This window comes from Pelodiscus sinensis, chromosome 14 (assembly GCF_052426305.1).
Source record: "Pelodiscus sinensis isolate ZL-2025 chromosome 14, ASM5242630v1, whole genome shotgun sequence".
NCBI lineage: Eukaryota > Metazoa > Chordata > Testudines > Trionychidae > Pelodiscus > Pelodiscus sinensis.
Window position 1 is genome coordinate 25,075,828 of NC_143065.1, and position 12,082 is coordinate 25,087,909.

Genomic DNA, 12,082 nt, shown 5'->3' on the forward strand with positions numbered 1-12,082 from the left:
GTTTGGGTATGTGAATGGGACCCTTACATTGTTGGATTGGTGAGCCTGAGAGGCAAGGGACATTGCTCAATCCATTTGAGCTGAGATGGTTACTCATGGGTTGGTTATGAACTCTGTTGTGGTATTTTCCCAAGCTAATGCCATGTGACCTCTCTCTCTTTCATTAAAAGTTTCTTTTCTACACTCAGACTCTGTACTTGTGAGTGGAAAAGCATTATCTCTCAGAGGCGCCCAGGGATGTGTGAATTTTCCAGGCTACTGGGTGGGGGCTCAAGCCAGTTGTGGGTGAAATGGATGAAAAGGGGCCCCTAGATATTGAACCTGGCCCTGGCTGCTGCCGGCACTACCTGGCAGAAAGATTACATACCCACTAAGGAGGGGAATCCTATTGCTTGTTTTGAAGGTAGGTTAGGCACTAAGAAGCCCCTTGTTAAATATAGCAAAAGCTAATATAAATGAAAAAGTTCTTTGAAATGCATGTAATGTAGCATCTTTGTATGTACTTTTTGGAAGAAGAGCAATGCATATTTTGGATGACTGCCTGGGAAATTCCAAAGGGTTGAAAATGTACAGATGCCATTGATTTTAGTGGGAACCAAGGATACTCAGTATTACTGAAAAAATCAGACTGTTTTTCTTTCATTAGCAAACCAGCATCTTTCATTTACTATAATGCACTTATTTAATTTTTAACAGCATTTCTGTAGTGTTCATCATCAAATAAAAGTAGCTGCTAATGTGCTTTTATATGATCTAAGCAGCTAATCACAACATTTTCACAAAGGCATAAAACCCAAACCAAATGTATTATTAATACTTATAAATAATATAATTGTAAAAAATACTGAGGACATACATAATGTAAATAAACATGAAACACTGTGTAAAAATGCAAAAAGTGTTTCCTATTACAAGATGGTTCAGACAGTTTGGAATGAAATTTACATACCTATACAGCTTTAAATATTTCCCATTACCTAAGGGTATATCTAGACTACAGGGTTTTGTCGACAAAAGTTGGCTTTTGTTGACAAAACTGTACCTGCACCTTCACTACCGCCGCATTCTGTCGACAATAAGTTGACAGAACGCAGCAGTTTTGTTTACAGTGGTGAACCTCATTGTACAAGGAATAACGCCTTTTTTCAAAAGTACTCTTTTGAAAAAAGGCGCTATTGCATGGAAACAGTGCTTTTTCGAAAGAGAGCATCTAGACTCTCTGTCAAAAAAGCGGCTTGCTTTTTCAACAATACTAATCGTAGTCTAGACGCTCTTCTTTGACAGAGGCTTTATCAACAGTATCTGTCGACAAAGTCTCTGTCGAAAAAGGCGTGCAGTCTAGAAGTAGCCTAAAGGTATGTCTACACTTGCACCCTCTTTTCAGAAGGGAGTTCTCCCGAAATAACCGCATCTACACAACGTTTTGTATTTCGAAATAGCGCCATAACATGATTATGCAAATGAAGCGTGGGATATGTAAATTCCGGCTTCATTTGCGATTTCAAATGTCTTCATTTGCATCCCTCTAGCGAAAGAGGGTGCAAGTGTAGACATACCCTAATAGAAAAATGTATCAGGCCAAATGCAGTCTGGTATAAATGGGTATATAATTTTGTTCAAGTTCTTGGAGTTTTCATGGATTAAATTGGTCCACTGTCCAGTCAAGTAAATAAAGTTTTGGGTTCTCATTAGGAGTTGTCTCCATGAAGCACTTTTGGAGTATTATCCTGACATATCCCTCTTGTTTACCTAGGCACACTGATTCGTTCAATAAAGCCTTTACTTACAGATTTACCTGACAAGTAGTTAATAAACATTACTAAAACAGTGAACTACAATTGGTCTTTCCCACACAAAACTTAAAACTGCAAAGTTTAATACCAAAACTTATTTTTCTTTAGAAACTACAGAATGACACAATTTTTCATCAACAATATTAAGAACTAGTTTTGCTAATGCAATGCAATTACCAAACAGTTGCCAGCATTTCAACATCTTTCTATTCTCCGTGGCCCATTCTTTTGTGTAATGTTCAATTAATTATAAGTACAATTTTAAAATAATTTACACCTTATACACTTAACCTATAGGTCATGAATATTTATTTTACAAAACTCTTGTAATTTGGAATTGTTCTTTTTTCCCCTTGATAGGACTCAAACAAGGCACTTATTAATCTACAAATAAGCAACATGAAGACCTCATTTGTTATGCTCTTTTTATTATTTGCAAACTTAAACATTTAGATTGTTCTGCATTTGGATTGTTCCAAGTAATTTCACTAAAATTTTGGGCCTGATAGCTTTCAAAGGATAATATGCCAAATTCTGTGGTAATTTATACTGCTTGCAATCCATTTAGTTTGAACAGAATTATATAGGATATAAATCACTACAGACTTTGACAGAATGATTTTTTGTGCTAGAAGAAACACACTGCAGTGTGCAAATTTGTGAATATCTTGTGCCAGATCTGGAAATTAATGCGCAGCATGATTATACATTCCTTCTACCCAAAATAATCATGTACAAACCTAAAGAAAAATAAAACATGTAAGGCAGATAACCCCTGGCTATTTCAATCTTCAAAAAAATATTTTTTGTTAATTACAATTTGCAATACTAAAATTTAGGTTCCCTTTGGTGACATCATGCTGGGTCAGTTGGTGAAGGTATATTTTAAACATAAGCTTACACAAAATATAGTATAATTTCTCCTAGAAGCTAAATGGAGTTTTTTCCTCATTAACTTCAGTTATCACTTAGCAGTATTAAATAGCATTAAAAAATCTTCCACGTCAACATACCGAAGCTAAACAATATAAAAGATAATTCTCTGCTTACTATCATCTATACTCCAGGAAGAAGCGATAGCTGGAAGCTTATATTTTGTATTTCTTTCCTCTCTTCTACACATTATTTAAACTGTGGACTGGGAACTTGCTACTGATACATGCACATCAGGGTTGGAGCCCAACCAAAAACCTGGATATACAACCACAGAACTGTGTGTTCAAAATCCAGAACTGAAAATATATGGTCTCAATATCAACAATATACAATTCTTACTGTCCCCCAAATCCAAATTTCTATCATAAGGTAGCTAAGGTGCAAAGTAATATAAGGGCACATCAATCCTTTTTAAAATGAAGCTAGACCTCTGCTATGTTTTCACAGAGATTTACATTGAAAAGTACGGGTTTTTGTGAAATTTTTGAAAACAGAATTGTAAAGCAGATTTCCTAGATTCCACACAAAATCTGACAAAGCCCCTTCCTTATGAGCATTTCTTTTTTCAATTGTCACAGTAAAACCTCCAAGGTGCTAAAGACAATGAAAAAAAAAAGTTGGAGCTGATTCTCTTCCCATGTATGTTTTTGAAGTTCTACTGAATTCTTTAAAGTGATATCCAATTTACAAGGGAGCAGAGAAGAGAATTCCATTATATTTCAACAGGAATTAACTTGAAAGGGTTATGCCACAATTTCTAATAATGCATTTACCTACTAAACAGCAAATAATATAGACATGAATGCAAACAACAGAAATGCCCTGCACATGTGCACAGATATTGTATATATTATACAGTATTTTGTTTTTAGTTTCAATTTACAATATAAACAATTAAAAAACTAAACTACAAATATTTAAAAACATACACCCTGAAATCATTTGACTTTGAAATTTCAAAAATTTTAAATTGTTTAAAAAAGTACAAGTCAATTAAAAAGAGGTCAATGACTTTTTAACATGGTTTTGTTTTAATAGTTTTCAACATTGTAAAATAATTATATTGGAATATATAACTAATTCAGATAGTTGAATACTGCATTTTCCATTAACTTGGAGGGAAATTTCTGATAGATATTCTCTTGGATTGTTCAACCTCTTAAAGTAGCTACACACATTGTTTTGCTTTGCTACATGCTTTTCAGAAAAAAAAAAGAAAAAAGAAATAAAAACAAGAGAGCCCTTTGAAAAGATTGTATGTTAACAACTTACTTGAACACGCTGCAAAATATGGCAGGTAAGACACTTCTGCTATAGTACTAAGCATACACAGAAGTTTCATGCTTAATGTTTATGAAGTGGCAAACAGTGCAAAGATATGGCCACTGTTGTTGTTTTTAATAAACTTGTTTTCATTGACTCATAGTTTCACTGTTCTGTCGCTACTAAAGCTGTTCACTGTTGTCTGTGCTGCTTTCTTATGTCAAGTCTCAATCAACTGATGCTATTATGCATGGTCCTTGCTAATGATGATATTTGATGTGAATTACTGACTCACATATTCTTTCCAGATGTTATAAGTTCCCCAAAGCCCTCTTGATGAGAAAAAGCATATGCAGATCTTCTTGAGGTTGTTCTGGACACCCGACGCATGTGTCTTTGTAATGGTTTCTGCTTCCTTCTAGCCCTCTGCAACTTCCGAACCTTGGGAGGGAAAGTTTCTATTGGTATGTGAAATTATTATTGTATTATAAACTCTGGCTAATTTTTAGGTAACACTTATACTGGTGAAGCCTTTATAATAAAAAAAACAATTAAAATGGAAAAACAAAAGCAACATCATAGGTGAAAGATTTTCATTGGATTTCAAAGTAAAACTGTGTGTTGAAGCATGATGTTCTGTAGGGCTGAGCAAAGGCCTTGAGAAAGATTCTGTGGTATGCATCTAGAGGCCCAGCATAGAACTTGTAGCCCAGGGAGACATAGGACTAAGATGGCTTAAACCACTTTTATACACTCCGGCTACGTCTACACTGGCATGAATTTCTGAAAATGCTTTTAACAGAAAAGTTTTCTGTTAAAAGCATTTTCGGAAAAGCGCGTCTAGATTGGCAGGATGCTTTTCCGCAAAAGCACTTTTTGCTGAAAAGCGTCCGTGGCCAATCTAGACGCGGTTTTCCGCAAAAAAGCCCCGATCGCCTTTTTCACGATCGGGGCTTTTTTGTGAAAAACAGTACTATGCTATCTACACTGGCCCTTTTGCGCAAAAGTCTTTCGGAAAAAGACTTTTGCCCAAACGGGAGCAGCATAGTTTTTCCAGAAAAGCACTGATGTATTTACATGAGATCGTCAGTGCTTTTCCAGAAATTCAAGCGGCCAGTGTAGACAGCTGGTAAGTTTTTCTGGAAAAGCGGTCGATTTTCCGAAAAAACTGGCCAGTGTAGACACAGCCTCCCAGTCCCAGAGTGTCTGGCATAACTGCAACAGCCCTGAGGCCTCTCTGAGTTATGGCAACTTCCATGGGCTACCCTCTGTGCAACAGCACTGCCTGGAATCTCAGTGCTACACTCCTGCTTCCTATGCCAGAGTTTATGGAGAGGGCCTTGGAAAACAGACTTACGGCTGTCTTCCCCAGTGCTTGCACCAAGGGACTACTTCCATAGCTGAACCAGTGCTTTTAGACCCCTTTATGCCATTCTGGCTCAGTGAAATACAGAGGCCAGAATAAAGCTAAAAATCCATCCCCCTCCAGAAGCCAAGAGTTCTAATCACGCTGTCACTCTCTGTGTATAAGGGACTCTCTGTCTTTCACAAACCACTTGATCTGTCTCTTCTTCCAGATCCGCAGAATGGGAATAATACTTAGCTACCTCAAATGTCTGTTATGAGGAGTTTTTAGTTAATGTCCATAATAGCACTTTGAAGATGTGAGGTACTATGTAAGTGCTATGAAAAGCAGGGGACCTAGACCTAATTTATCACCTTGGTGACACTGACATTTGCATCATTTTGTCAACTCCTTTTCCCTCCTCCATAATTAATGCTTTTAAATTAAAAAAAAAAATCAAAATATATGTTGTTATCGAACTGCAACCTCCCCTGACATTCTGTTACACTTATTTATACCCAATAATTATAATGAATATTAGAACACAATGGGGATTTTTATATTGCTTACTAAAGTACCACATAGATGGAATATAATTTACAATTTTATTTTTATACATTTTTATGAATAGTGAAGGAATATCAGAAAACAATCTGTTTGTTAAGATTTGGCATGGATTAGTTTTACCTAGACTTCTATTCTAATAAAGTTTAAAACAGCAATTTATGTGAACTATTCCTCTACAGTCAATGGGATAATTCACATATGTATGGGAAACAATATTTGGCCCAAAATATATAAACTATTAAAAGATCAACTATTGTGATGCGAAATCCCTTATTATTCAGTGTTAAGAATCTAAGACCTTATTATGCTATCAGTAATTATACAGAAGCTGCCATATAAATCAATTTGCTTTAAAAATACTGGGATAACATTGTCCTTTGTGTGATTTAAATTCTTTTACATTTATAAATGAAGTTTTTAAAAGCTGACCCAATAGTCTATTATAAATTAAAGATTATTTTTCACTTCTTGCATGTGCGAAACTCTAAATAGTTTATGGTGATACTTTGAGGGAACTAATGGTATATTTTCCCCAGTATGGGTTGGTCCTCCCTGATCCAGCCCCCTCGGGACCTGATTGGTCCTGAATGAAGGATGTTACCAGACCAGGGGAGGTCAATTCTGCTCCCCTCCCTTGACTCCACTCCCGGCTCCAACTGCCAACCCTCCTCCTGGCTACCCCTGAACTGGCCGCTGCTGCCCTGCTGGGCTCCTGGCCAATGGCCCATTTGGGCTGCTAGCCCTGTGGTTTCTGCCTGAACTCCATCCACCCCATAGCTGCCCATAGCTGCCTCTGGACCTGGCCCTGGCTGTCCTATGGCTGCCGCCAGATCTGGCCCAGATCCATCCCGGGCTGCCTTGCAGCTGCCTGGCCCTGGAACTAACCCAGGGCTGCCACTGGATCCAGCTGGGCTGCCATCAGGCCCACAGCTACTCTGTGGCTACTGCAGCCAGCCCATCTGCTCCATAGCAGGGCTCCCAGCCCAGCTCTCCTGCTGCCTGGGTCCCCACCTCCAGAGCTCTTTGCTCCAGGAACATCCATGGTTCTGCTGAACCTTGGATGTTGCCGGACCAAAGAGTCTCGGTTTTTAGTGGTTCTACCTGTAGTTCTTATATCAATAAGAATTCTTATAAATTCTGTCTGTTTGGTAACATTTTAGTTCTCTCCATAAAGGGAGGGATGTAATGATAAAGAAAAACACCCACATAATAGGATTAAATCATACCTTATCCGTTAGCGTTGGATGTAAATCTTCCTTCAAAAATCGGAATATTATTACAGGCATGACTGAAACTACAGTAGTCAAGAGAATGACAAGCCAAACACTTATCTGGCCCAGGGAAATACGAGCATTTCCTATTAACACAAGAAAATGAAACATGTTTGTTAGGCATACAAGGCTGTTGTTAATAGTTTGCAGTTGTGAGATATATTAAATTGCTTTTTCTTTAGGTTAACATATGTTTCTGTTACAAAAATTCTTGAATTTTTCTAGAGATACAAATGCTTACTGCTGCAATTCTTTGGCAACATCTTAAATTTGACATGATCGAAAAATACAACATGGATTCTAAAGGAGGATTTAAGTTAGTGGCTGCACTGATGAACACGTGCAGCAAGAGAAGACAGTGGTAGCACTACTATTTTTTTTCTTCATATCAAATTCCTCATCTATTTTTTAATTGTCAGATAGTTCTGTTCAAATGCCCTGATGACAATCTCCACTTTTTGGACCAATACTCTGATTGCCTTATTCTTTTTTCACATATGATTCATGAGAAAGTTACATTTAAAGTATCTACTCTCAATGAGACACTCATTTTGAAGCATCATCATCAAAATATATCAATTAGCTTTACTGCTAGAGCCACATTACAAGCCATGGTCTAAAGGACAAAAGATCTATATCCAGTTGCTTGTCATATGAGCCATCCAACAGACATTTAACTAACACTTTCATTAAGAAATAAACACATTTTCAACTCATCTCGTTAATTATTTTCATTTATTTAATATTACTCAATTTCCCTCCCAAACCACACCCAGGTGCTCTATACTGAGTAGCAATTTTCTGTTTATCATGATGTGTTGACCGTCATAGCAAAATTGTCCAACCTACACTATAGACAGGCCTCAGTGGAATTATTCAGCTCAAGAGTAATTATATTTCCAGTTGACCATTTAAGTTGCTACTGGTGAGTTTTCTAATAGTATCCTATGGAATAAAACTATTGACCCATTTGTGCCATCAAAATCATTCTACAACATTCAACCATGACTCTGATTATCAAGATTTCCAAGCATACAAGGTAGCGTGATTATCTGCAATATTAAGAAAGGTTTATATTCTTCTAGGATTTAGAAGACACACTTTTAAGTTAACATTATTCAAAATTTGATTGGAAATGCACACAATGTAAGCAATGTAGGACTGGAATTTGTTTATGAAGGTTTCTCTGAGGTTTGGGTAGTGACAAGTATTCCTGTTCCAGAGGATTTTCCTGGGTGATTCAACCTGTATCATACTATCAAATTTTATCTGGCTCCAGCTATCTCCAGCATAAATAAACTCATCTTAAGTCATCAAATAGCTTTGGAAGTTTCCTGATGCTTTGAGCTTCTTGGCACTGTGAGAAAAAAAATCCATTTCCTGTAGCTTTCATTTGGCTACCAAAATGCATTTGAAAGAACACAGTAATCATCTGACTCAGTGATTATTGAAGTGGACTTATATGTCTGCACATACTACATCTTCTCAGCAATTGTTCTGACCCCATTGTGCAGGGGAGTTTTATGGATGCCTGGGATTGTGGGTGTTCTCGCTAGTGCTCTGAGCTTTAGTAACAGGCAAGAAAGGAGGGGAAAAAAAGCTCTCTAAAGCTCTCTAAAATGTAAATTTCACAAATGTTCTTCATTCTCTTTATTGTTTCCAAGGCCTCTCAATACAGTTAGGATGCTTTTGTACACTTGCAAAGCATTAACATTACTTGAGCAATATCAGTTCAGTTAAGTAAAATTTCCCTCCCATACCTGCAATTCTTCTATGTACTTATGAGATCTCACCCTATATAGATTGTGGCAAATTGCATAAATATTGCCTATATAAATCTCATATGAGGTAACAGACTCACCTACAAAAGGAAAGTGGTTTGGGAATATACCAAAAATCCCATTACTGTGCATTGCAAATAAAATAGCAAAATACACAGCTATACTACCCAAGATGAAAAAACGATTGATGGCAGTCCAGTAACTGGTATCCAGGACTATCTGCAAATAAAATGAGATAAAACATATTATACAAACCATCTTTACGGTTTGGAAATATACTACCGTCTTTTAGCAAATATACCCCACACCCGAGAATAACCCACACCCGAATATACCCCACGGTTTTTGCAATTTGAGTAAAAAAATCTTGTATACCCCGCGCACGAGTATAACCCGAAGAGTATACAAGACTTTTTTTCAAATAGTGCGGGGCAGGGAGGGCTTCTACGGGTGGTGTGGGAGGAAATTAGCCACCCTCCAGACGAGGGAGCACTCACCCCGCCTAGTTCCCGCACAGCTGCACAACCTCCGGGCACTCACCCTTCTGGGTCCCGCGCAGCCACACAACCTCCAGGTGGGGGAAGGAGAGTGCTCCCCCACCCCTTCCTGCAGCTGCGCAGCCGCCAGCCTCTAGCCTCTGGGTGGGGGAGCGTTCATCCCCCGGTTCCTGCAAAGGAGCGTTCCCCCTGCCCCTTCCTGCGGCTGTGCAGCCTCTAGCCTCCGGGCAGGGGAGTGCTCATCTCCCGGTTCCTGCGCAGCCGCAGGAAGGGGCAGAGGGAGCGCTCCTGCAGAGGAACCGGGAGATGAGCGTTCCCCCGCCCAGAGGCTGGAGGCTGTGCAGCAGGGGAAGGAGCGGGGGAGCGCTCACTACCAGGTGAGTAAAAAAATGTTGTATACCCCGCACCCGAGTATACCAGGCAGGGGGCTGCGGGGTGTGTAAAAGCGAATATAACCTGCAGGTTATATTCACTAAAATATGGTACATAACTTAATCAGTGGAGTAAGATGTATCTAAACAGAGAAGGGATTTGGGATTTTTTTTAAAAAGTGATTCAATGTTCTGCATCTGTTTGGCACTTTTTAATTTTTCCCATCGCATGTTCTCATTTTAAAAACTTTTAATTAAAGATTTAATTGAAAACTGCACCAAAACTGTAGCAGATAACTTATTTAATCTCTTCCACCATACATACATAAATTTTAGGAATTTAGTTTAACTTCCAAATGAAATGTTCTTAAAAACACTTTTTAAATGGGCAGATTAATACTTACGTCTGAGATTATGTATATTCAAGTCCAGGCACAAGTTCTTAGTTACATTCAAGTCAGGAAAGCAAGATTTGTATCTTCCAAACAATAAAAATGTAAATTTAGGAACTAAGGTAAAATAACTTTAATTATATGCCACCATGTGGCTCACTTGACTTTTGCATATTTTTGTGCAGGGAGAAAAATTAGTTTATAATAAATAACTTTGTGAAAAGTAATGAGCAGTCCTGTGGCACCTTAGGCTCTGTCTACACAGTGTTTCTTAAACTTTTTAAGACTGAGGAACACCAAACAATAATTTTTTTTAATGAGAAACACCAAACATTTTTTGTGGACAAAAAAAAAGGTCACCTGCTCCTTTAAAGACAGCCATTTGTTTTCTATGACACATCTCCGACTGCCTCACAGCACACCAGTGAGCTGTGGAACACTGTTTAAGAAACACTGGTCTACACTGTAGAGCTTTTTCGGGATACTGGAGGTATCCTGGAAAAGCTATGCCTCATCCAAGGAACGCATCCACTTTTTCGGAACAGTTTCCAAAAAAGTGGACCTGCTCTTTTGGCATTCCTGTATTCCTCATTGTATGGGGAAAAAGGGATGTTCCAAAAGAGGAGGTTTTTCCAAAATATGGCTCCGTGTAGATGGGCCAAATTTTGGAAAAGCCACTTCCAAAAAAAAGCAGAAAAAGATACGCAAATTTCAGTTTGCTTATCTTTTTCCAACTTTTCTTTGCACTCTACACATAGCTTTAGAGACCAAGAAATATATCATGAGCTTTCGTGGTGTTCACCCACAGGAGATATGGGTTTTTTTACTTTTATATTTTTTCTGACAGTTTATTCAGCAGAGTAGTGATTGACTCATTTCACCTGCCTGGCTGTCATTGGGGCAATCACTGCACTTGGCTGCAACACTATGGGCATGTCTGTATTACAATTAAAAATATGTGACTGGCCCATGCCAGCTGACTCAGGCTCACAGGCACAGGCAAGCAGATGAGGACCTCTGGAGAGAGCACATTGCCATCCTGTGAGCCCTGCAGCACTCCCTGGACCAGCAGGACTCGAGACTGCAGAAGGACTTGAAGCTGTGCTGAGATGCCTGGCAGGAGCTGCTGCAGCAGAGCCAGACCACGCGCACAGCTTTCACCGCCATCCTTGACTGACTGGTGGCTGTTCCTGATCCCACTCCTGTTCCTGCTCCTGCTTCTGCCCTCCCTCCACTTTCCTCTAGCCCCATCCCCCAGTGGCCATTGAGGGCCCCACAAAAGAGGTGGTGGGACCACCCAAATCAGATCCCAGTCCCATCTCTTAACCTCTCTTCCACACTCCTCCTCCCTCTTTCACCAACCTCCCCCTCTCAGGTTCTTTCCCCAGTTTCTCCCGTTACATTTACCCTAATAAAACAAAACCAGTTTATTCTTTCAAAACAAAAAGTGTGGTTTATTGTGACTGCAAGGAAGGAGGAGAGGGGAGGGGAAGGTGGAAAGAGAGGGCAGGGGAAGAGAAGGGTATGGGAGGAAAGGCACACTGGGCCACTATAGAGGCCCCTTCTGGGGAGGCCCAGGGGAGAGTCTCACAGCTGGCCCTGACTGAAACTCTCCTTTAGGATCCCCCTGATGCATACAGCCCCCTGATGGGCCTGTCGGATGGCAGCCATGTGCGGCTGCTCGAAGGCCCTGCCAAGCCACACAGTCTCTGTCCCTCCACTCCCATCCTGGCAGGAACTTATCCCCCTTAGGTTCCCAAAGGTTGGTGGAGGACACAGCATGCAGCCATCACTTGGGGGATGTTCCACTACCTGAAGTCCAGCCGGGTGAGGAGGCAACGGAACTTCCCCTTCAGGTGCCCAAAG

The 12,082-nt window shown here is 39.5% G+C and overlaps 1 protein-coding gene across 1 annotated transcript in view; it reads right to left on the reverse strand.

The window, feature by feature from the left end:
* The window catches only part of ATP8B4 (ATPase phospholipid transporting 8B4 (putative)), a 177,144-nt gene continuing 165,062 nt past the window's right edge, over positions 1-12,082 (reverse strand). The window contains exons 25-27 of the mRNA XM_014579493.4: positions 9,037-9,175; positions 7,131-7,261; positions 1-4,433 (exon numbers count right to left, since the gene is read on the reverse strand). Of these exons, the coding sequence (XP_014434979.4) occupies positions 4,284-4,433; positions 7,131-7,261; positions 9,037-9,175 (420 nt within the window). The 3' untranslated portion in view covers positions 1-4,283. The remainder of the gene's footprint in view (positions 4,434-7,130; positions 7,262-9,036; positions 9,176-12,082) is intronic.